At 39.6% G+C, this 26179-nt stretch overlaps 3 protein-coding genes across 5 annotated transcripts; all 3 read left to right on the top strand.

The window, feature by feature from the left end:
- The first annotated feature begins 57 nt into the window (after positions 1-57).
- Positions 58-10648, top strand: LOC144001209 (monocarboxylate transporter 12-B-like). Of its 2 annotated transcripts, XM_077495330.1 has the most exons (10): positions 58-109; positions 195-284; positions 5160-5481; positions 6856-6959; positions 7051-7194; positions 7261-7356; positions 7431-7590; positions 7828-8445; positions 8595-8854; positions 9827-10648. In XM_077495330.1, exons 3-10 carry the CDS (start codon positions 5363-5365, stop codon positions 9961-9963), a joined length of 1638 nt encoding a protein of 545 aa, XP_077351456.1. In that variant the 5' UTR covers positions 58-109; positions 195-284; positions 5160-5362; the 3' UTR covers positions 9964-10648. The 2 variants fall into 2 exon arrangements, with proteins under 2 accessions (XP_077351456.1, XP_077351457.1); XM_077495331.1 differs by lacking the exons at positions 58-109; positions 195-284 and adding an exon at positions 3685-3731.
- Positions 10649-10901: 253 nt separating this feature from the next.
- LOC144000985 (uncharacterized) lies at positions 10902-14384 on the top strand. 2 transcript variants are annotated; one of them, XM_077494846.1, is made up of 6 exons: positions 10902-11039; positions 11877-12600; positions 13047-13180; positions 13404-13530; positions 13604-13695; positions 13762-14384. In XM_077494846.1, the coding sequence occupies exons 2-5, from the start codon at positions 11884-11886 to the stop codon at positions 13682-13684; spliced, it is 1059 nt and encodes a 352-aa protein (XP_077350972.1). In that variant the 5' UTR covers positions 10902-11039; positions 11877-11883; the 3' UTR covers positions 13685-13695; positions 13762-14384. The 2 variants fall into 2 exon arrangements, with proteins under 2 accessions (XP_077350972.1, XP_077350973.1); XM_077494847.1 differs by lacking the exon at positions 10902-11039 and adding an exon at positions 11321-11471.
- A 255-nt stretch (positions 14385-14639) lies between these two features.
- LOC144000983 (actin-related protein 2-A) lies at positions 14640-25620 on the top strand. Its single transcript, XM_077494843.1, has 9 exons — positions 14640-14807; positions 16572-16682; positions 18638-18853; positions 18983-19055; positions 19171-19307; positions 19904-20053; positions 22687-22832; positions 22924-23056; positions 23963-25620. Exons 1-9 carry the CDS (start codon positions 14760-14762, stop codon positions 24131-24133), a joined length of 1185 nt encoding a protein of 394 aa, XP_077350969.1. The 5' UTR covers positions 14640-14759; the 3' UTR covers positions 24134-25620.
- The last annotated feature ends 559 nt before the right edge of the window (positions 25621-26179 follow it).

Below are 26179 nucleotides of genomic sequence, written 5' to 3'. Positions count from 1 at the left end.
TTTTTAAATCTTTGGAGCATGTGTAACAACTTATATGGTAGGAGTCAAAGTTAAGGTTGGTAAGATAAAAGGCTAAGCAAACAACAGCACACACACAGTATAGTGAAAGGTATGTTGGGAATAATGCAGGGATTCTCCTCCCCCCTTTTCTACTTGCACACACGCGAGTGTATATAAATATGTTGTTTGCTCAGCCACTAGTGTTGCAGAACACCTTCACGGTGTCGCAGCAGTCACACTCCACGTCCTCAAGGGTTCTGGAGGCATGATGCCGGGAAACTGATGTAAGTTAAATCTAAGCTATTGTTATTATTAAGCCAAGTGTATTTCAACAACAACAACAAAAAAGTCAATTTCTTTATTGTTGAATAACTGACCTTTTCCTTTGTGTGTGCATTTTTAAAGTGATATACTAGTTTCAACATATTTCAACCAATAAGCTAACACTGTGTTAGTAAAACTCCATTAAAACTTTTTTTTTTTTTTTTTTAAATCTAAGTTATACATCGTATTGTAAAAGTAACAGGATGTGTGCTGTGATGTAATAATATGGTGGTACACATTTGCCAGTATTTAAAAAAAATAAAATAATTAATGCTAGCTTAATGTGTAGGGAGCGTGGTGTCAACGCATGGTGATAAGGTGGGATTTTCACAAAAAAAACTCAAGATATAAACATTGTGCTTTTGAGAAGACCTATACACAGTGGAGAGGTGGGATACATCTTGCCTGAAAATCCAGACTCACCCGCAGCTTGGGTGTGGCTTGCCAGGCTAGGATAGAACCTGGACAAGCATGTATTCCTTGTGCATGTGAGAAGAGCAACACCAGAGATTTTCAGTTTGTTTTATTTTTTTTAAAGAGAAATTCATCAACTAATGAACAATTTAAAGCCACCAAATTCAGAGAATCTGTAATAATTTTATCCATTATGATCAAAATTTGGCATGTTATGAATTTTTAACCTGAGCCAACCTCAAGTAATTTCCTTAAACATATTCACTTTTCACGTTTATCAAGTTAGCTAAATATTTGGCTTGTTATGAATTTTTAACCTGAGCTAACCTCAAGTAATTTCCTTGAACATATTCACTTTTCACGTTTATCAAGTTAGCTAAATATTTGGCTTGTTATGAATTTTTAACCTGAGCTAACCTCAAGTAATTTCCTTGAACATATTCACTTTTCACGTTTATCAAGTTAGCTAAATATTTGGCTTGTTGTGAATTTTTAACCTGAGCTAACCTCAAGTAATTTCCTTGAACATATTCACTTTTCACGTTTATTAAGTTAGCTAAATATTTAACATCCATCCATCCATCCCCGGAGAAGACCCACGCGGGCACGGGGAGAACATACAAAGTCCACCCAGGAAGGCCGGAGCCTGGACTCGAACCCGAACTGGGAGGCGGACGTGCTAACCACTCGATCACGGTGCCGCCCTATTTAACATTACTTAGTTAAATATTTAATATTAGCTTTAGCCTGCGAGCGAGCTCGCAAAGTTTTATAAGAACAATAATTATCTATTATAATTTTATAAAGTGGGAAATTTGCAAGTTTTTATCTCGGAATATTGCCCCCGCCCTCTCTCTCTCTCTCTCTCTCTCTCTCTCTCTCTCTCTCTCTCTCTCTCTCTCTCTCTCTCTCTCTCTCTCTCTCTCTATATATATATATATATATATATATATATATATATATATATATATATATATATATATATATATATATATATATATATATATATATATATATACGTGGCCCTAATACGTCGTCGTAGAGATCAATATTAGAAGCTAACCGGCTACCTAGTTTTTACATTCATCGCTAGCACGTTTTTATTTTTATAAATTTAATTAATTAATTAATTAATTAATTAATTAAGTACGTTCTATGTTGCAAATTTGTTAACTGCATCTTGTTGGATAGTTTTACTAGTTTTATGTATGCATTAACTGTCTACTTAATAGCCACATATTTGGTAGCTATATTTTTTTGTAGTTTCAGCTGTTATTTATTTAGTTATTTTTTAAAAAAGTTTACATGATCTATTTTTGGTTATTACCTGGAAACACTTTTGCGTACTGTAGCTCTGTTAGCTTTTGCTTGCTAGCTGGGTTTTCAACTGCATTGACTTGTTAACTGGTTGCAATAGTTTATGAGTGTAAGCCTGACGGCTGGTTATATATTTGTCGCAAACTTGTTTTATTTTTATTCATTCGAACCTGGTAGCTTGTTTTAGGTATGTGGTGTCTAGCTATGTTAGTTCCAGCTCTCTGGGTTTACGTTCATCACTAGGCAGCTATTTGAGCTACAGCTAGTTAGCAAGTTTTCTTTCTACCATCCGCTGGGAAAAAGTAAAGTATTATTATTATTATTTTGTATGGTTGCTAAATTTGTAATAACTTCAGCTTCCAACTTCTTGATCTATGTCACTGAATATATCTTAGCTACCGTTTAGATGTAGTATATTTAGTACATGTTTATATTAGTATATAGATTAAGTATTTGAATTTAGCTAGAGTCAAGCTGACTTTGACTAAGTGACTAGATTTATTTATTAGCTTTGAATTACTAGGTGTCAGCTATGTCGCTAAATTTATCATAATTTTTATATTGAGATTTACGTTAGTAGTTAAAAATGTGTGCAACAGCTAACGCGCAAGTTAGCTTACTAGCTTTGACCTGCTAATTAGCTTCAACATGAGAGCTAGTTTTAGGTATGTCGCTAACTACTGCTTGTAGGTTAGATTTTCACTTGTACAAGAGTCTTGAGCAGTTGGATGCATGTAAAATTGAAATGGAACAGGAAGTCAGCCATTTTGGCTTGAAGTGGTCATTCTGTGCGAAATCCAGGGATGAACCTTTTTGCAAACTTTTCGCCATCGTCACAAGAGAAGATATAGACAGATGGGCAAGGCCAAATTGTCAAATATATCATCTAATGTATGATAATTGTGTCAAATGATCATTTGGAGGTTTTGCCATTAAAAATTAAGCGTGCGAAGAGGGCTAAACGTGAAAAAAGAAGCCCTTATGTGTTTCGATTGTGGAAAAAAAAGAAGACTCCTCACCAGCTGTGCTCTATTTGCGTTGCAGCCTTTCAGAGTAACTCCCATCACGCATGAGCTCCAAGAACCCACACCAACACACACACGAACACACGTGCACATTTTTTTTTTCTTAACATGTTGGGAAAGGATTTAATGCTGTGATGAAAGTGCTGGCAAAAGCAGAAAGGTCAAAGCTCACTTTTTTTTTCTTTTTTTTTTTTTGCTTCGTCATCTCTTGTGGCTGCAAAAGGTTATTGAGGTTGGAAAGTGTTGATTAACAGCAGTGCTAACGACAAAATGTGCACTTGTTTACACAGATGTTGCACATCATGCTGCAAAGAAGCAAAGAAAAAAAAAGTAATTTACGGCATAAGCTAACGAGCTATCGTGCAAATTTTAGCTACTGAGAACTCAATCTAGTCTGTAGTTAGCAGGGTTATTAAAGTTTTGGAAATTTTCATTTTAGTTAATTTTTATTTTATTTTGTTTTTTTTATTTGTTAGTTTGGTTAGTTTACAAGGTGTTTATGTTAGTTTTTATTAGTTTTAGTTATTTAATAAATGTTTAGTTTAGTTTTAGTTAGTTTTATGTGTATTAGTCATCTGAAGGTGCTTTTCTATTGGCTAGTGCTAGATGACGTTGCTTCCGTGTGACACATTTTCAATTGTCCTAATTCTGGTAAATATCAAAATAAATCTACTTAAAATCACATTTAAAATCATCTACCAAAGGCCCATGCATTAAATGAATTACCAAAGACGAAAACGAAGGACATTTTTTGCTATAGTAGTATTGTAGTTAGTTTTGTAAACATAAAATGTAGTTTCAGTTAGTTTTCCGTTTTTTAAAAAGCATTTTCGTTTTTATTTTATTTTGTTAATGAAATTATTATTTTTTTAATTTTAGTTTTTTCATTAGTTTTAGTAAACTAAAATAACCTTGGTAGTTGGCGACATAGGTGAGACAAGCTAGCAATTTAAATCTAATGGCTAAAGCTAGGCTAGTACAAACTAGCTTTGCTACTAATGTAAATCTAGCCAGCTAAGTAAGTTCTAGCTAAGATATATATTTCTTCCTATGTAAGTTGTAGCTAAGATATATATTTCCTTATAGATAGCGAATGAAGAAGAAGTTAAAGTCTAAAGTAGAAGTAAAGCATGCTAACAGGGTTTATCAGAGGCACTTAAAATGATAGCAGGCATGTGCCGACTCCCATAACAAATGAGATGTTTGTTGCTGTTGTTTTAACCTTTTATCTTTGTATTTATTGTTAGATAGTTCAAAAGACACCTTAAAACTAAAACTACCAAAAGAAATCCTATCAAATGTATTGTTGTGTGTTTGCCCCCATTTCTGTAACCTACCTGCGTGTCGGATATCCCCATGAAAAACACAAAGGGTGTGCTTGTTTTTTAGATAAAAATAGACAGGCGAGTGGCCGCGTGCGTTCATGGAAAGGTGTCAAACTTCACAGTACTGACACTGTACTGTGTGCATGCATGTGCGCTGGTGTGGGTCAGCGACAAACCTTTATCCCACCCCGGCTTGTTAGCCGGCAAGCCGTTGCATAAGTAAAGTGGTGTGACTCACCGCACTTGCAAGAGTGTCTGTACGCATGCCGGGTGATAAGCCAGAAAACAACCCACTGACCTCTTCTTGGCCCAGTATCTGCTTTCAACTAACAAATTTCCATCTTCTCAGGTAGTAACAGAGTAACAGGGACACCAACTCACCTCTGTTGTAATAATTGATATTTTTTTTCCACCTTTGTCTATGTCTCTGTTGAGTATAAACAGCACTGAAATGGAATCTGGGGGGCGACAAATTCGATTCAGTAAATTACTGGGGTTGTGTGGGAAAGACAATTTTTCTATGTGAAAGATTGCCTGTAAAAGTTGAAAATGTCTTTGCTGTCTTCTTTATGGACATGTGTAAAGCCTAAGACAAAAGTCAAAATGATTGTATTTGTGTTACTTTGAGATGCATTTTAACGACACCAGCTGTTAATCAATTTTTTTTTGAAGGTTAACACAAAGGCAGATGAATGAAATCCATGTGCAATGAGGCTAATAAACAACTGGAATGTGCGTGTGTTTGGTCTGTCAGAGAAAGAGGAAGTGGAGGCGGGGCCGAGGAAGTGGAGGCGGGAACATCGGGAATCTCCTTCGAAACCTCCACAATCCGCCCAAAGCAAAATAACTCGACCAATGAGAAGCTGCCGCCGACATTGTGAGGTGTCCTGAGCGTGAAGCCAAGACAGAGTGGGAGGGGCCACTGATGACAACTTGGCCACTGATTGGTTGGAAGCCATGGATGTCAATGTGCAGGAGAAGCCCCGCCGGGGCCAGGTGACGGAGGAGGGCGGCTGGGGGTGGATGGTGGTCGCGGCCTGCTTCCTTGCCACCATCTGCACACGCGCAGTCACCAGGTGTGTGCGTGCATGTGTGTAGTAAAGTAAATGTGTATAAAAACTGGGGGTGTGCCAAAAAAAAAAGCTATTCTCATAAGAATCGCGATTCCCATGTAGTACAATTCAAAATCGATTTTAAATGTCCTAAAATCGATTTATTTAAATTATATTATACTGTCTTGCCCTTGTTTGTGTACTGGGAATGCTGTTCATGTTGTACCCGATTTGGCCACTTAGGGGCAGTGTGGTTCCGTGCGTTCTGATACACAGTTAAGTGAGTAGAAGGAAAAAGTCACGATCAAGTTATGCCAATAAAAGTTTATTTTTTTTTGCAGCATATACCGATGAATAATGTTAAGATGCTTCTCTGTATACATTCCTGAAGCGTTTTGTATGAATAGCCATCTTTTGAGGGATAAAAGTGTCGCGAGTAGCGCGCTAATTAGCATTAGCGAGTTAGACTGGAGTAGATCATGACAATTATTTGCTCATCGTTAAAATGAAGCAGAAATCATTGTCAATCAAATCATTTTGAATCGAAAATCGATTCTGAATCGAATCACAGACCCAAAAATTGTAATGAAATTGAATCGTGAGAGAGTCAAATATTCCCACCCCTAAAAAAAAATGGTATATTTTCTCCTTTATTAGCTCTTCTAAGTAGTCTTTCCCTTAGCAGGAGTTCATTCCTGAACAGCTTAGTGTTAACAACTTTTTTTTTTCTCCCTCCGACTAAGACCCTGAATTCCTACTGAGGCATTTCCATGTTGACACTTTTTTTTTTTTTTTTTTTTGCAGTCAGCACATTTCCAAATTTATCAGTCAAGCTCTACAAAGTGATTTGTGTTCATTTTGTTGTTGAACCAACACTGGTGTCTCCTCTTAAATCAGAAAAAAAACTGATAAAGGTGTGAATGAATGGCAGGTGTCCTTTGATAACCTCCTTCTTAACTCCTTCTTATCACCCAAGACCGGCCAGAGGAAGCAAGACATGATATTATATAAACGTGCTTATGCAAGCCTCAATATATGCAAGGCCTCTTTTCTGACCTCTGCACTTTCTGACCTCACACGTTGCTCCGGATAAATGAAGTAAGCTGAAAAATCATCACATCGTTCTAATGTGTTTTATATTTAATACAAAGGACTGCTATTCTATACTGTGTTCTCTTATTGGCCTATGGGAGCGGTTGAGATTGTGTCCTGTAAAGTCTGCCTAGCAACAAGCTACAAAAGAATCCCAGCAATTAAGTTGATCTACACTACATTGCTGCTGGAAGGCAAATGTTCATGGACCAGTAGCTACAAAAGTTCCTGTGTTCCCATTGTCCAAACTATATGTTTTTTTTATTTATATGTTTGTATTTTTATGTCCACTGTCCTTGTGTCCAGATGTGTTTCCTTGTTCTTTGTGGAGTTCCAGCTACACTTTGAGCGAGATTATTCCACCACGGCCTGGATTCACAGTCTCATTGATTGCACCACTATGCTCTGTGGTAATTAAATACAACTAGTTTTTAATTGAAAAGTGTTTGGTTTTTTTTAAATGTACATAGCTTGCTGAATTCAGACATCATGTGTTTCCAGCACCTCTGGGTGGTTTCCTTGGCAACCGTCTTTCATGCAGAGCCACAGTGATGCTAGGCGGTCTCTTGTCCTCGGTGGGTCTGGTCCTCAGTTGCTTCGCCTCCAGTCTGGAACATCTCTACGGCTCTCTGGGCATCCTCACAGGTACGTCTTCTTTGGGTGTATCAGCACTGCACTTTGAGATAACGGTATTGCTATGAACTCTTTTAGGTTTGGGGTTTGCTTTGAGCTACACTCCATCCATCGCCATGGTTGGCCGCTACTTTAGCAAGAGGAAAGCATTGGCGTACGGCATCGCCCTGTCTGGTAGGGATCTCACTTTGTCTTCCCGCCTTTCCACCATCCCGCGCAAATCATTATCGTCGCGTTCTGCCATCCAGGTAGCGGCATCGGGACCTTCATCCTGGCTCCGGTAGTGCAGCTTCTCATCGACCGTTACTCGTGGAGGGGGGCCATGCTGGTCCTGGGGGGGTTTGTCTCCAACTTGTGCGTGTGTGGAGCCTTGATGAGGCCGGTGGTGGAGCCCAGCAAGAGGCAAAGGTGGGATGCTCGTTAGCAGGTTAGCAAGTGTGTGTCGATGCTGGAATTTGTGGAATTTTGATATTGTTTATTTAAATAGCTACGTAACTTGCTAATTATCATAGCCCACGGTGTATTATGAAAAAAAAAGTACACTCTGTATGTTTTGAACCCCCCATCTTAATGCCAAGCTAAGCTAGCTGTTCCATTGTTAATGCTAGCACATAATGCTAACTAATGTTTGTTTTCCTTCTGAAGGGTATTTCAGGAGTCTAACAACGCCAAAGAAGAAACCAAAGAAGTCCCAGCGAAGACACCAGAAATTAGCAACCACAGTTACACCGAAGGACTCCTAATTTCAAACGGAGCACTGAGAAACTGCCAACTGGAGAACATCAAGCTAGCCGAGGTTAATAAGCTAGCTTTGCTGTCCAGCGGGCCCGATGCCAGGATAACGGATCTCAAGATGGCGGAGTGCATTTTACTTCGCAACATGCCAACGCCTGCCATGCTCGGGGAGCTAGCCGACACTACTCTGGCTAGCACAATGGAGAGTGGTAACTCGTACAACAAAATGGCCGCCGCACAGGCGGGCGTTGTGCTTTCTGAACCTTTAGAGAATACGAACTCCCCCCAAGGTCGTTGTTATTGCCTCCAGCCCGGACAGGACTTTGGTTTCTTACTAGCTCCGGACTTCCTGGTTTTGTGTCTGCCCTTCCTGTTCCTGGCCTATGGCTGTAGTGCTCCAGTGGTCTACCTGGTTCCTTACGCCCTCAGTATTGGGGTGGAGCACAAGCAGGCTGCCTTCATCATGTCCATATTTGGAATCAGCGGTATCGTGGGTAACATTACCTTTGGTTGGATCACAGACAGGAAGTAAGTAGTGGGTTGGATAATACACTATGTCAAAAGATAATAATGATATGACCCATCTAAATACAGTATTGACATTTGAAACTGATGTTTTGGATTCTGTACTAGTGTTCGATACATATTGATATTTGATATTGCTGTGTCCTTTGCAGGTGTCTGAATCGGTACCATATGCTAAGCTATATTCTAGCGGTAGTGGTGGCGGGCCTTAGCTGCCTGTGGGTTCCACTCCTCCAGTCCTTTGCCCCTCTGACCATCTTCGCTGTAGTCTACGGCTACTTTGACGGCGCTTATGTGGCGCTAATCCCCGTGGTCACTTCTGATGCCGTGGGCTCCACTTACCTCTCCTCAGCCCTGGGCGTGGTTTACTTCCTGCATGCTGTGCCTTACCTCATCAGCCCACCCATTGGTGGTAAGGCTTCTGTGTCACATATATCATTTTGTGATTCCTTTCCTAAAACCGAGTTCATTAGAATGATCTTTATTTATTTATACTAATTTATCTCATTATAGAGGTTGTTATTTTCTTTGTTGGAAATAATAAGATATTATATAAAAAATGGTAAAATACACAAATTGACGTATTTAATTTTGTGTTAGTTAATTATAGCTATCTTATTTATAAAGACAAATGTTGTCAGGAAAAGAGGCACAAACAATGTACAATGATAATTATAATGACAATGATAAATCCTGATAATTGTAAAATAAATCATTAAAATAATTGTAAATAATTTGCCCGAAGCCAGCACCCCCGCGACTCTTGTGAGGAATAAGTGGTTAAATAAAATGGATGGATGGATGGATAGAAATCATTTTCATTTATTAAATTATTTACGACATATATTAACTAAATGAATAAATTAAAAAAAAATATTGTAACTGTTTAAAAAATAGGCACAAATTAGGATTTTACATAAAGCAGACAAATTATTAGTCAAATAAACATTTATTTATGTAATAAATTGTAATGAAATAATAATAATCAATTATTAAACAAAAATTAAAATTCATTTATTAGCTTAGTATTAAAAGAAACAATTTTACATAAAAGGTAAATGCAATATTAGTATTTTTTTAAGTGGTCAATGTTTAAAATGAGATTATAGATGATTCAATACATTTGCGTGAATGATTATTTCAATATTTAAAAAAAAATATTTCACATAAAATACTAAATATTTGCAGAATAAGCATTTTATTTTATGTAACTGGTTAGTAATAAAATAATAAGCATTTTTTTAACTTAATAATGATTAAACACCATGAATTATATGCATTACAATTAAAATGACAATGAATTATTATTTTATTATTGAAATAAACTTTTTCACATTTTAGATGCACGTTTTAACTTAATATGGGTTTGTGTGTCTTTCTTCAGGCTGGTTGGTGGACGTGACTGAAAACTACACGGCAACTTTCTTAGTCAGTGGTGCTTCGTACATTTGCAGCGCTGCCATTTTGGCGGCAGCCATGTTGGTCCGACGAGCCCGTCGGTCGGAGCTGAAGGAGCCTTAACCCGAACACGGCGCCACTGCCCTCACTGTGTGTCATCGGGACGTCATCTAAGCGTTCTGATGTGTATTTTTGTTTTTAATAACCAAACGCTCTTAATAACTTTTTTTTTTTTTTGCGTACACAACTGTGAAAGCTAATGATACCACACCAAAATATCGATATATGATAATCTTGTATCGATACTATACTGTGAGCGATAAGGATACTGGTATTGATCCTGAACTGTAAGGAATAACACTAAAACGCACATGATGATTGATATTTGATATGATATGTCACATAAAACTAATATTTGATACCTGCCACAACGACTGCAGGTATTAACGTTACAGGAAGTATGCAATACTTGATACTGGTGCATCGATACTGGACTATGTGCAATAATTATACAACTCATCAAAGTAGCAATATTTGTTACCAGTTTAATAATACTGCAAGAGATGACAATACAAGACGACAAGATATTGATATTTTTATACTGGTGTATCAATTCTATACTATGAGTGATAAGGATTAAACATATCAATTTATGTGATTTTGGTGTATTCATACTGAGTAATAATACAGAATTTGATGTCAACATATTGATACTGTATTTTTTTTTTGTCAATGGATTTATGTAACAGCATAAAAAATACATTCACAGGACCAAAATACTTTAAATGAATAAACACTGTCCATTGTGTTCTTTTTGTGATATTTAGAAATTATGAACGTTTTCTACATTGTTTAAAATGTTTGCTGACCAAATACAGTGAAAATTGTAGACTATTTGTTTCTCATATCAATTATGAAAAAATACGGAAATAATTTTTATCAATGTAATTTATTTTTATATTGAGAAAATACAAATGTAACATCAAAACGCTCCTGTAGTTATACTTTTTATCCAGAAGGTGGCAGTGTGTACAAGCACTGTAGCTTGAAAGCCAAACTGAGATGTCTCGTCACACATAACCGACCATTTGGGTTGGTCCTTACCAATGACGACGATGACGTCAGGACTCGGAGATGATGGCTACAATTCTAATGGGCCTCAACACGCATAGGAAGAACAACGTGAATAAACTGTGCAGGTATATGTTTTAAAATGTCACTTTGGTGTTATTAGGTAGTCGTTAATTAGTGATGTGTTTATTATTTGGACGACAGGCCGAACGGGCTCGCTGGCTACATACTCAGTAGCTAATCATCAAATTGCCTTTTGACAAAATGGCAGAATGTAAAATGTGTGTCTACTTTGATTAAATGTTAGCTTCATCACTTTTATGTTTTTTTTTTTTCGTCCAAGGTCGACTTTTGAGGCAGTTCGCGGTGGTCCTTTTAGTGTATTGCGTTGATAGTGGGTTTTATACACAGACACCCTGCAAGGACACCTGTCAATCAACCGATTAGAGACCATGCTAAGCTTCTCACAGTTGGTATGTGCGGAAAAGTTCAAAGATGAATAGATTTAAATGAAAGCATCATTATTAGAAAATATTTTATTGACGATTCCAGTGATGAAGGTATCATCTTTTTCTGACTTATATAAAGAATGTGATGAAGCTTTGTTGTTTGGACTGTGAAAGTTGTCATTTTTCTACAGTCGCTAAAAGTATCTTCTGCCTTCACTGGGTTCTGTGTAAAAAGGAAAGGTGTTAAATTCTGGCTCAGCTATTGAGGCTATTTTGCGGGATGGCTGTGTGAAAGGGGAGTGGATTTTGGCTTTGAAAGGTGGCCATTTTCAACACTATGGCTGTGTGAAAGTGCACACAGTTGCCTTCACTTGGTTTTGCGCCAATGCCAATAATTTTGCATGAGCTCAGTGTTAAAGAGTTGTTAGGCAAAGTTGGAACTAACTTGTGGGTGTTTTGATGAACTGCTGTCTGAAATTGTTTAACTAATCATTGATGTCTTCTTCATCCTCCAAGCGAATGAATGGAGCCAGACATTCTGACTTATCAGCACCCATCAGCTCGCCCTTCATTAGACGATGACATTGAAGAGGTGGGATCAGACGAAGACGAGTTCCGGGGATTCTCTCGTGGCCTCGCGGCTTCCACTGATCCAACGGTCCACCTCAAGCGCAGCTGCCTTCACCAAACGAAACCTTTGCCCCTTACGAACGGGTTCTGCAACACCCCCGAGGAGGAGGTGGGATTCGCCGATTTCGCCGTGTTCGCGGAGCAGGCAGCCCACCCGTGGTGTTGCGGCTTCACTGGCGCTACGACGCCTTCGAACGGGCTGAGGGAAGCACGAGACGTCGTCATGGACTCTGAACCCAGATCATCTCGCCACCGCCTCGATCTCAGGACTCAGGATGCGCCCCGAATTTCCCCTGCTTCTGAGGAGCAGGACTCCGTTTCGTTCGAGGGGCCATCCGAGGATTCGGAACCCAACGTGTCCTCACTCGCCTCCCACGAGGATCACACAGATGATGATAATGATGATCTCATGGTAGAGGACGGGCGTTCCGCATCTCAGGGGACTTGTCCTACCTCTAAGCAGCCCTCGCAATTCCTTTCCGACAACTCTGAGGGTCTGCCGGGTCTCCCCCCGAGTGAAAGCTTTGCGGACTTCTGCTCGGCCGCTACACAGCAAGATGGTGGCGAAAAGTGGGACGATTTTAAAGACCAGAGCAACCATATGCAACAAGTAGGCAGACTCCAGTGGGTTCTCAAGCTGTAGCTTGGGGTCCAGAAAATAATTTGCATTCCATTTTTTGTCATATAACAGTTTTCAAGCTTTTTATGCCAAGTACCACCTAAAAAAATACTGAGTACTGCCATCATAATCAACATTTATCTTCAGTATCACTGTAGGTCTAAATGTACATGAAAATAATATTAGTGCAAGTCACTAACTTTATTCACAGCTTGAACATAAACACTGCGGATAAATATAGGATAGTTGTATAAAAAAAGTTAGAAACAAGAGAACTGTGCATATTCTTTTGTGTACCACTAGTTGTACTCGTATCACACTTGAGAATCAATTGTATACTTTTGAATTATTGAAGTTTAGATGGGGAGCCTTCTTATAAAGGTTATTTAACGAAAAAACTAAAATCCAAAAAACAACTTTTCTTCCCTGTCCACCAGCTCCTCCTGACGTCTTTTCCTGAGACGGTGGTCCCACCTGTGAGCAAGGAAGATGATGATGAGGTGGTGCTAAGCTTGGAGGCACTGCTTCATCCTCAACAACGTTCTGATTGTGAAGAAGACACGGTTGAGCGGTATGACAAAGAAGAAACCTTTAGAAAAAAAAAAGAAAAAAAAAGAGTTGACATTTGTCTTGGAAGACTTTATATGTGTGAGAGAGAGAGTAAAGGTTAAAGGTCATATTTCGTCACATGTAAAGAAAAATTTTGAAATGATTTATGTTAGTGTCATTTTTTTTTCTTTTTCATATCACAAAAACTTTTGTTTTTTCCCTATTTTCACTTATATTTTTTCCAGGGTCCGGTCAGGCTTCTGGCTCCCCCACCAGGAAATGCACTGCGCTGCAGGCCTCAATTTCCGGTGGGGCACTTCCCACGCCAACAGGACTCTGCTCAGGTGTCTCGGCATGGTCTCCCAGAACATGGTAAAGATCCCAGACCACTGTTACCATCTATGTCAAAATGTTACTTTATTTTATTCTCATTCATTTATACCAGGAGACCAACAAGGACTGTTATCGTGGACACACAAGGAACCACCTCCAGGGCCACAAAACACACACACAGGCCTCTCAATGAACTCAATACAAGTATGTGAAAGTATTGATTTTTGATTATTGGAGGCCATGTCACCTTAATTTATTTTTTCCTTCTAGCTGAGCAGCCCAGGTCTTAGCAGTTCTCAGGTGGTCCTCCTCTTCTCAGTATTGACACTGTGGTCTCTCCCCTCAAGCAGAGGTTGGGAAAGTTGTCATTGAAACACTGTGCACAGTGGAAAATGACAAGGATTTGCACTTTTTTTTTCTTTTATACAGTGTACAACCTTTTCAGGGACCTGTGAATTATCCAGTTAATTAATTTGATTATCAAAAGAATCCACATGGCTGTGACACTTGACAATGCTGACTCAAAAAAATGGTGCGTTCCAGCAATCTCAATGTTTGTTTAAAAACTTTAAAAAGGTTCACGGTGTCTGTATTTGTTTATTTATGTCCTATTTATTTCCTATTTCCTGTTCACTGAAGCATTCATTGCACAAGCATGCTAACGCTTTTCCCATCCATCCAATCCCCATGGTAATTTGTGCCTTTTATATGCCACCAATTGTATTAAAAAAAAAAAAAAAAAAAAAGTTTTTTTTTTTTTTTGGACCTGCTGTCCCCTGACAAACGATTTTTTTAAGCATTCAGGTTTACTGCTTCAATCCAAATGACATGCACTGCAATAAAAGGTGTATAATGCAAAAATGTAAATACTGAAATAAATCATATGAAACTTGTGAATTGTTTTTAGTTACAACATATCTCCCAACAGATTTTGAATTTTTGAAACCAACCTTCAATATGGTCCTCCACCTTTTCATCTGAAATGTTCTTTTGATGCTTCCATCGTCAAAGACATCACAGACACTAATTCAAGCAATTTTCGCATAAAGTATGCCATATCGCCACATTTATTTATTTTATTTTTTTGTGATTCCTTTCCCCCTCTTTACCAACACACACTCACACACACACACACACACACACACACACACACACCGGATGAGCCCCCGTCCCTTCCGCCTCTTTCGTCCGGGCTGGCGTGGCTTCCTTCCGGGCTTGCTGAAGAAAAGTTGCGGGGAGGTTCAGAGGCAACAGGGGCTTTAGACAGAATGGACAGCCAGGGACGGAAAGTGGTGGTGTGTGACAACGGCACCGGGGTGAGTTTCGAACCTCGTCCCCGCGTTTAGTTGAACCGTCGCCATTTTAACCGCTTTGAAAGAATCAGGAAGTGGAGCCGCAGACTAACTGGGCGTGTGGCTAACTAGCTGAGGCTAATTTTCATTCATCCAGACGTGAAATGGAAACGACATTTAGAGACGCCGCTGTTATTTTCTCCAATAGTGAATACACTAATGCGATCTTACTAACATATTGTCGACCGTAAAAAATAAAAGCATACCAAGCGGGAACGTGTAGTTTTATAATCACTCGTACGTCTGCAGCTGAGCTAGCCACCTAGCCTGCTAACTTTCCATCTGTCTGCTGTTTTCCGAACAGCAATGGAACCCTTTGATGTCGTTTAACGTCACGATAATGTCTACATCTTACGAACGTCACATCACTAGCGAATATTATAATTATTTGGAACATTTTAATCGAATTTGTGTCGCGTATCATGTTTTTCAGCAAGCTGTAAGCGTAGTTGGCTAGGCCGTGTCAGGTCAATTAAGGTTTAATCGTTTTTCCGTCCACCAGCCTGCGACTTCCTACTGTTAAAACTCCTGATTTAATATTTTTCCCCTTAGTTTTTTGTATAGTAATAGAAATAATATGTCATGTGGTAGAGCATTTTTCATGTCGACAGACCCACCAGGAAGTGGTAGACTTATTAAATAAGCACGTATTCCACACGTACAGAAGTCTTACTTGCACTTAAACGCAGATTTAAGCGCCATATTTGCATTAATAATGTTGGGTATTTGTAGTTTTGATAATTGGACCCCAGTCAGTAGCTGGCCAGTTTGCAGGTTCGTATGGGGGATGGATTACTGCGGTGTGCAGGAATGTGATATAGTTGACTCTTTCGCAGAAGAGACTTCCTCTCTTGCTGCTTGTCAGCATTGAAACAGGATGTTGCAGAAAAGAAGTCATAAAAAGACGTTCAGTGTAATACAATGTGTCATCTGTACACCTTTTTAGCAACTATGGGGCAAAAATGTTCTCCTCACTGCTTAGATTCTTTTTTTTTTTTTTTTCCCCAGGCGTGGTTGAAATGGATGGAAAAGACAAAAACAAGACGATTTAAAGTTTACACAACCCTGCTTAAATGCTATTTTAGTGATTATATGCTACTCATTTTTGGTCTTGTTTTCATGGGGAATATGTAATCTCAGGTTCCCACCCCACTTACAGACAAGACAAAACAATTACATAATTTGTTTTTGTTCCCCGCCTTCTGGGATTTTTATTTCTTCTGATAGCAGACAAACTTTGACAGCCCCCCCCCCCCCCCCCCCCAAAAAAAAAAAAAATCCAGACTCCGCATTCAGTTGCATCAACTTCCACTGAAATAATATAATTAAAATAACAATCTTTAGACAAGTAATTTATTTCCTTTTGTCTAAACATTCTTAGAAAAATAAACTTTTTAATTTAAATGTATAACCACCACTCCGGTCTCCTCCCACATTCCAAAGACATGCATGGCAGGTTAATTGGGCGCTCCGAATTGTCCCTAGGTGTGCTTGTGAGTGTGGATGGTTGTTCATCTCTGTGTGCCCTGCGATTGGCTGGCAACCAGTTCAGGGTGTCCCCCGCCTACTGCCCAAAGCCAGCTGAGATAGGCATCAGCATCCCCCGCAACCCTTGTGAGGAATAAGCGGTCAAGAAAATGGATGGATGGATGGATTTGAGTAAACTAATAAATGTCATATGTGCTTAAATGTCCTCACAACTTCATGTGTCAACTTATTGTTTTGTAGTTTGTCAAGTGCGGCTATGCTGGCTCCAACTTCCCAGAGCACATCTTTCCCGCCTTGGTGGGCAGGCCCATCATCCGCTCCACAGCCAAAGTGGGAAACATTGAGATCAAGGTACGCAACACCTCCTAATAAAAAAACGGCATTTTTATTCACTAGAGAATAGATTTTTAACCTTCCACCCTGACAATCCACGTTAAAATGATCTTTGCCAAATTAGGATGTAAACTTTATTTGTGTTTGTCAATGTTCTACGTACAGATCCGTTACACTAATTGACAGAGTGTAATACAGAGGCTTAATGATGAAGTGCTGCATCCATGAGTGAAAATACAAATGTTTCACACTTTTTTTTTTTTTTTTTGGACTTGGGTGAACAAGTAGGCTGCCCTATCTTAGCATCCTAGTGTGTGTGAGCAAGCCCTTCTATTGTATTTTTGCCATTCCCCAAGTAGAAGCTGCTTTCCTGCTCACCACCCCTACCTCCGACCCAGTTGTCATGGTAACATAAGCTCCTCTTTAAGTGGGCGGATGAGCAATGGCTAATTTAAAAACCATTTTACAGACATATTTTGACATCTAGAATTTTTTTAACATTGAGGAAAAGAATGAATAATATTTCGATTGTCATTTATGAAGTGGAATTTGTGTTGGCCATTTAAATGTGTGGTAGTTTTTAATCAATGTTGGCACATTCCTATTTAAATTTGGTTAGAATGGCCGTCAGACTCAGTAGGCTATGCGGTTTTATCAAAATAATAATGCAAAATATTGCCAAACATTTTAAATATATTACATTTATGATTTAACGTAAGGATATATGTAAATAATTAAATGGATAAAGTGTTATGATTTTCCTCTCATCTTCCTCTTGCTGTTCTTGCTCTTTTTTTTTTTTTTTTTGTTTTTTGTTCCTATTGCGGTTTTATACACACAAACTTCCTCTTCCTCCATGTGTTTTCCCCCCGTTGAAGTAGAATTCCCACAAGATGGTAAGTGTAGGATGGCGTGTGCTCTTTGCATCATCTTCTTGCCTGCCTGCCATGATATGACCACTTTCGTTGCTGTTATTGCTTTCCACAAGCCATCATTTTTGACCTCATGAATGAAGTGCTAAAGGATTGTTTGAATTTGTATTTTGAGTGAATGCCAATTAATTCCCCCAAATTATATTTAATCAACATGCACAGTTTGAACATACTTTTCTTGACACTGTGCTTAAATATAGGACAATGAAAATTGTAATTGATGTTACAATTCAAGTGTATGGCACATAAAAAAATAACTTTTTTTTATTTATTTATTTTTTTTTTTTATATATATGTGTATATATACAAACTGTTCCAAACAGTAATGCCACCTGGAAAGCTAGGGAAAAATTTGCCCCTAGCCCCAGTTTACCGGTGGACATGTCTATAATAATAAGACGGATGAAACACTACCTTGCTATGAAACAGGAAGTTCTCAGAGAAGTGGCCACTGAGGTTAGACTGTGTTGCAGATTGTCATCAATAGGTACTAACACAGAGATACAGAGAAACTGTAAGTGTCAAGGCATAGAAGGCAATTTTCATGTCTCAAACACTTATTGTGAATTTTGTCTTGCATTCCATAGCTTAGGGAGGATCAATTGAATTTAAACTGTGAACGTTAAGTTTAGGATCATCCTAAAATGTCGCCCATTTTTTTTTTTTTTAAAGTAGGGTGCCCATTTTAGATGCAGAGGTGGACATGAAAACAAATGTCTACAGATCCAAAACAGAGCACATGGAAAGGCATTAAAAACCAAAATTGCAAAGGTTGAACTCATAAAATGGCTGCCATCGTCATCGGTTCTGTAATTTCCAGACACAGTGTTGAGACTGGACTTAGTTGCTGCGCACAGCTGAAGAACTTCACTAAAACAAACACGTGCATGCGGAGTGATGGTGCATGCTGGGTAATGTAGTTCAGAATCAGACAGCTGTGTGATTGGCAGAGTTTGACCACGTTTGAGTTCTGATCTGATACAAACATGAATTGGGACTATAAAATGAAATGTAGGTCTACTTCCCGCCCTGTTTTTTCAGGATTTGATGGTAGGGGACGAGGCCAGCGAGCTGCGCTCCATGCTGGAGGTCAACTACCCCATGGAGAACGGCATCGTGCGCAACTGGGACGACATGAAGCACCTGTGGGACTACACATTCGGACCGGAGAAGCTCAACATCGACTCGCGCAATTGCAAGATCCTGCTCACCGAGCCCCCCATGAATCCCACCAAAAACCGGGAGAAGATCATAGAGGTAGTAGAGTCTTTGCCGAGCTTTGACGGGTATTGTAAGGCCGTTATCTGATTATGGAATGCCATGTAGTTTTGCGGAAACACGGGTAATACCCATACATGCCTGATATTTGTCGTGCGCCCCCTGCAGGTGATGTTTGAGACATACCAGTTTTCAGGCGTCTATATAGCCATTCAAGCTGTTTTGACACTGTACGCTCAAGGTAAGGACCAAGACCTTAGGGTCAGTTAACGCTGTTTTGTTTAATGAGAGTGTCTGATTCATTTTAATGGACCCCCCTTTTTTTTGTGTGTGTGTGTGTGTCTGTGTGTTAACAGGCCTTCTGACCGGCGTTGTGGTGGACTCTGGTGACGGCGTGACGCACATCTGTCCCGTGTATGAAGGATTCAGCCTACCCCACCTGACCAGACGTCTGGACATCGCCGGGCGGGACATCACCCGCTACCTCATCAAGGTGTCACCACCAACACCAATAGTGTTCTAATTCATCAACTGCAGATATATTGCGTTTAGGTGTCGTAATAAACTAAGTAAAAATATTGTAGAGAAATGCAGCCAAGTGAACAAATAAGGTTAATAAGGAGAGACTACTGGAACACAGACAATAATAGTTGTATTAAATACTGGGAATTTGTCTACAACAATGCGGAAAGATTTCCAAACAAGACTTTATGGTGCTGCCGTTTTGGTTAGCAAAAGTGTTTAAATATTTCACTATGTGTGAAAAAATGTGTCTGAACTGAGATCTTACTAACTGTTATGACCTGTTTTTGTCCTGGTAGGAAAAGAAAATCTATTCCATAAATTGTTTACATGCTTAGATAGGTGCTGCTGCTGTTTTGGTTACCAACAGAGTTCAAATAGGATATAATGTTTTGTTTTGTTTTTGTAAGAAAAAGGCGATTTAAGGTTGCCCAGCATTTATTGGATGGATGTCCACAATGAACTTGCATACTTTTTGTAGTTTTCAATATTTTTATCATTGACATTTTAGGCAAAACAGAGAAGTTCTTTCCATTGGTTTTCACACGGATGTTGTTTTCCCCATAGTTGCTGCTGCTGCGAGGCTACGCCTTCAACCACTCGGCCGACTTCGAGACGGTGCGCATGATGAAGGAGAAGCTGTGCTATGTGGGGTACAACATAGAGCAGGAGCAGAAGCTGGCGCTGGAGACCACCGTGTTGGTGGAATCCTACACGGTAAGAGGCGTGGACGCAGGTGGCCTTTCTGGTGGTGTAATGTGGCTGACTGGTTTGTTTGTTAGGCGGTTGCTGCCCTCCGATGGCCATTATGTGCGGAGGCCATGGACACTGAAGACTTGAGCCTTCCCCGTGGTTGTCCAAACAAATCGCTAGACCGTCATTTTTTTCCTATAGTTACGAATATAAGTCGGGAATTTTAGCCAGGAATAGGGAAAATTTGAAGTTAAGTTCTCAGGGTAGGTTCGAGGAGTCAACTCAATTTTCAGGACCAAAAATTCATGGGATTCATGAGAATCAAACCCAGGCCAAAGAAAGTTATGGTACCACTTCACCACCCAGAGGACGACCAACATTGAATTTGAACTTAATGGAAGGTTCTCTTTGTCAAAGGACCGCATAAATTCCACCAAAGCGTCTCAGGCCGCCAGTACGCGCTGTGACGTATGAAGCTTCAAACGTCATCGGTCGGTCACAACCTGAAAAATGGAATACATAATGCTCCTGAAACAATATCCATTTTGATTTGAAGTGACAAGCGTATGACCAGTGTGCTAACGACTAATGTCAAACTTCACAAACAGATGGACTCAAAAACGCACGAGTCCAGCTGTCTTAATGCCACAAAATCGGACATTTTATCTACAGCTGCCTTTACGAAGTGAAATCATATCAGTGTGTAATTAAAATGTTGTGCACGAAAGGGACTTTCTTATTGTAAAAATATGATTTAAACTTTAAAGTTCAATTTTGTGCCAGCGTTTAATGCGCTAAAATAGTCGAGGACATTTAAAAAAAAAAATACAAATAAAAAAAAAACGGGGGACATTTGTAATTTGTTCAACGTAAACGCAGCTGTGTGTGTGTGTGTGTTTTTTTTTTTTGACAAGTAGCATATTTGAAGCCTGGTGTTTACCCTTTGGATGACAAATGGCCCCTTTGCTTAAAAGCATGTCTTTATATAACAAGCGTGTACGCTTAATTAATGGGCTTTGTTGCGGGGGCCGCCGTAAAGTTGAGATTCAAACATCTGGTGGTCGGCGCGGTGGTGCTTATCTGCCAGCCTTGCTTTTCTTTCCGATGTCCTTTTTTTTTTTTTTTTTTTTTTCCCCCTCCGCAACCACAAAATCCAAACGCATGCCTTGGCGAGCTCGTGTTGTGTCTCTGAGCTCACTGTGACCGCACGTGTGTTTGTGTGTGAGAGTCAAAAAGTGCGTGTGTGTGTTTGGGTCCCCTCGAAACAAGGAGGGCAATGTGAGCAGAGCCCGTGGACCGCACGTGACATCATTTCCTGCGCAGCCACTTTTGCAGCAGCGGCGACTTCCTCACGCTGCCTCTGCAGCTCAATGAAGCCTTTTTATAGATACGCACACACATGTACAGGTACAAGTTGTGCTTCAGTTTCAACGTTCTAGCCCGACCCTATATATACAGTCTGGATACAGAGGTATGGTCTGGATACAACATCTCCTGCTGTGACGGGAATTGCTACAAGTCTCAGATAACGCCATAAAAAGTTGCCACATAATGTTGCTTTTTGTTTCTTTGTAAAAACAAAAACAAAACATAAATAGTTGCAAATAGGGGTGGGAACCTCTGGGTACCTCACGATACGATATGATATGTGATAAAAGGCTCACGATAATGATTATCTCATGATATGATGAGACTGATTATCGATATACAGTTTTGGTCAGGTAGTAAATCCAAGATACTCTACAATAAAACTACTCAACACATAAACTTTTTTTTTTTCAGTGAGAAAATTGTTTCTTTTTGGACCTTCACTAAAACACAATAGTAAAACTGGTGTCTTCTTCACAGTGAGTCCTTTATTGTATTTTTTATTTTTTTAAACACAAATGTCTTCTTATTAACAGACCACTTTCTGTGAACAAATTTTTGTCTTTCTTAAACACTGTCATGCAACATGTAGTCAATTGTTTCATATTATAAACTGACCATTTGTTTGTGTAACACTGCAAAAGTAAATAAATAAAATTACTTAAATATTAAATCCAATTAAATCAATATTAATATTCCTCCGAAATTGTGCCTCAAAAAGTGGAAATGTTAAAATTGAAGATATAATACACATTTTTCATAGAATGTATGCAAAACTGAGTCAGATAAATGTCTTCCACAAGTAAAAGTAAGCTCATGAGTCTTCTTCGCCTGAAGACCTCCGTACAATTCCCCCCCCACTCTTATGAGGTGCCCCTAGTGGCCTGCCATGTAATTGCTCAATTAGTCATGAACAATGGAGCCTTTTTAGTGGCTGTATAATACTACAAATATCGCGATACTTGCGTAGGTGTATCGATAATCTATTGGGAGACTAAGTATCATAATTTATCACAATATCGATAAATCGTCACACTCCTAGTTGACAACACCGAGTAGCCTTTGCTTCATCCCTGCATTGTAGTGCTGCCCACAGTTGTCATGGTAACGAAAACCAGGATCTGCATTAGTCTATCTGATTTGAGTTACGAGCAAATAACCAATTAAACTTGTAAGTCAAGGTATATTAGACTGCGATTTTCAACTTCTTTCTGTTCTGATTCAAATCTTTTTTACCCCCCACCCCTTTCTTTCCTTTCATGCCCGTCTTTCCTCCCACGCGTCTGCAGCTGCCAGACGGCCGTGTGATCAAGGTGGGCGGCGAGCGCTTCGAGGCGCCCGAGGCCCTCTTCCAGCCGCACCTCATCAACGTGGAGGGCGTGGGCGTGGCCGAGCTGCTCTTTAACACCATCCAGGCGGCCGACATCGACACCAGGTGAGCGCCTCGGCCCGCGACCGGCGCTCGCGTACGCACCTTGATGCGAAAATAACTTTTTCTTCCCCCCCGCAAAAATTCTCCTCGCCAGGCCCGAGTTCTATAAACACATCGTGCTGTCGGGGGGGTCCACCATGTACCCGGGGCTGCCCTCGCGACTGGAGAGGGAGCTCAAGCAGCTTTACTTGGAGCGCGTGCTCAAGGGGGATGTGGACAAGCTATCGGTGAGAAATTCATTTGACGTTATGTTTACACACATCAACTCTTGCTAAGACTCACCACCATTAATAGATGTAATTATGGTTGTATTTACCTGAATGTACTTTAGACGCTAAATATAATGCCTTTCAAATACAATGCAGTGCACAGTTCTGCCACCAGGTGTTGCCCTGAGCCCAATGGTTTTACTGTTTAAAACAAAGCTTTCAAATGCTGTTTTATGAAATTAATTAAGTACACATTAAATGTAATGATGATTGTGTTAAACAATCCTGTAATATATCTGTTTTCAAGGCCGATTACTACTTTTAAAACACATTTTTAACCAAAGAAAAAGCTGCAGTTAAAAACAACTTCAGCAAAACTTGAATTTGGATGAGTTAAGCTGTTAGTGATTAGTAAAACTTAATAAAACCAGTCATATTTTAACAACACGCTCACTTTAAAAACGTGAAGACTGCTGACCAAAAATGCCAAAGAAAATGCAAAACACCCATACAGCATCACATCTGGGCTACTCGCAGAACTGAGGTCTCAATTTTCTGCCGCTGTAATTTGCTGATTTGACTTTTAAGCGTCTTAACCATGCATTTTATAGGGCTGCATGTATCAAATATTTTTAGAATGGCTTATTCCTTCTTCAATTATCCCATTAATTTGGCATAATCAGATAAAAGTTGATCTGCATTATTAAACAACAATACCAAGAAAATATTTACATGCGAGTAGCGGATTTTGTTTTCGTTCACTTGGGGTCAGCATCCTCACATTCTACACTGCAGTATCTGTGACTTTGAATGCTGTGTGCCAGTTTTTGTCAGAGAATAACACGAGAACTTTACAACTTATGTGTCTGATGTGGATGCTTGTAAATCAGACGTTTCTCTTCCTGTCATTTTCTTTTTTAACAGAAATTCAAGATCCGCATCGAGGACCCACCCAGGCGGAAGCACATGGTGTTCCTGGGCGGGGCGGTACTCGCCGACATCATGAAGGACAAGGACAACTTCTGGCTCACCCGCGAGGAGTACCAGGAGAAGGGGGTGCGCGTCCTGCAAAAGCTGGGCGTCACCGTCAGATAAAAACACACATGAAAACACACGCACACAAAAAAATTATATCTATTTATCCTTTTCCTCTTTCCGCCATCACCTCTCCTCTTTCCCGCTGTCGCCTTTCCCGTGTTCCGCCTTCACCTCTCCTAGCAAACGGTTCCATCTTTTTTTTGCACACTTCCCATATAACGTTAAAGAAAAGTTTGATGTCGCCGCCAATTCACGGAGAGTCCGGGATGTCTTGAAGGGAAGCCTACAAGCTTTTTGATATCACAATCAGGGTCCACCCAGTGTATTCTTTTTTTGTTTTTTTTTGTTTTTTTTCCCCCCCGTGACTAATCACATTTTTATGTGGCTTTTTTTTTTCCCATGGAGAGAGGGATGACTTATTTTTTCGTTTTTTTTTTCCCACCTCGCCTTTGTTGCAGTGCACTACTACCATTGTAAATGGAGTGTAACCGTGGTAACAGAAGTTTGGTTCAAATGAAGTTGAACTCTCTTTAAAGCAGGGCTTCCCAAAAATGTGGGTCTTTCCTCGGAAAAGTGGCGATGAAACCCAAATTTGCATGCAAGTATTTGCAACGCCACAAATTTAGCAAGCTAATTTCGACCAGTTACGGCGGTCCCAACAGCTATGCAATAAGACAGTTGTGAGCAAGCAAATATGATTGCGATGTTGTCTATAGCTAACTTGCACGAATGCTCCGTACATTTTTGTGAGCTGTCCTGCATGAAACGTAGCTTCACGTTGTAGTTTGAGAATAAGCACTGCTGCACAGCTTAGCTACACGGGGTCCTCGGTTTACGTTACATGAATCTGTACACAAAACCAGAACATGGAGGAGTCTATTCTAGGCTACGAAGTAGTAAAGTTGAAATAACGGGAATAATAAGCACGAAGTATGGTTGTAATTGAGCATAAAAGCAAATTGTTGAAACATCGTAAGTCTGGATTACCAAACAGAGTATCAGGTTGGTGAATTTACCCCCCACAAATTGAGCCCGAGGTAAATGAAAAATTTTGCTTTTTGGGAAATCCTGCCTTAACGGAGCACATAGACAAAAAAATGATAAAGAAGTTTGCTATGATTTATTTGTGTGATGGTACTTTCCAGCGTGAGGGGGGTGTTTAATTCTGCCTTAGTGTTGATCAAAAAGGCCTGGTGTTGTATATTTACTCAAAACGCAGCAAATAGCAGAAGGTTTAAATGGAAAAGGCTGGTTTTTATTTTAGATTTTTGTTTTTCTTCGAGGCCCCCCTGTGTGATCAATACTGGAGGCACTTCACCATGTTTTCTTTTTTTTTTGATGATGGTAATGATTTTTGATTGTATATTTTTCTTTTCCTCCTTTTCTGTGGATGTCTTACCCAGTGCCAAGTGCAGTTCATGTTTTATTGTATGTCTATGCTCTTTTTTTTTTGTTTTTTTGTGGACACCATTTTGTTTTGACTCTGTTGTTCATAGCATAACTGCCTAACGCTGATTTAAATAAAGAAAAGTGATTTATAAGGATGCCTGCCTTGCTTATTAGTACTACTTTTTTTTTTACCATCATTGTTACATCCATTTATCGATCATTCCATACATCATTTACCCATCCTTAGTTCCATGCATTCATTAGTCATCTATCCATTTATACATCTATCGCTCATCTAGTTTATTGTTCTGTCCACCCATCATCCAGCCATCTATGTATGCATCTATTCATCATCCGTCTACCTATCTACGTATTCATCTATCTCTAGCTAGACATTTGAAGTAAACTGGAGGAGGAGGAAGTGGAAGAGTGGCGCCAGCAGAGGAAGAGGGTGTCTTTTCCTTGCCTGTAATAAAATAAGAAGAAATCCCTCTCTGGCCTTGGTTCCATTTTAATCCCTCTTCTGCTGCCACTTCCCCGCCGGCCCTGACCTCTTACCTCCTGTTTGAAGTTTCCCCTCTCCTCACAGACAGGAAGCAGGGAAGGTCATTTGGCACTGGAGCAGCTTGTCGGCAATTTTCATTCTCAAATTGAACTTTTTTGTTTTTGTTTTTGGGTTTTTTTTCCCCCTATCATCATCTGTAGCACAAAAAG

The sequence above is a fragment of the Festucalex cinctus genome, chromosome 14 (assembly GCF_051991245.1).
Source record: "Festucalex cinctus isolate MCC-2025b chromosome 14, RoL_Fcin_1.0, whole genome shotgun sequence".
In the NCBI taxonomy this organism is placed as follows: domain Eukaryota; kingdom Metazoa; phylum Chordata; class Actinopteri; order Syngnathiformes; family Syngnathidae; genus Festucalex; species Festucalex cinctus.
This window is presented reverse-complemented; position numbering and strand designations above follow the sequence as displayed.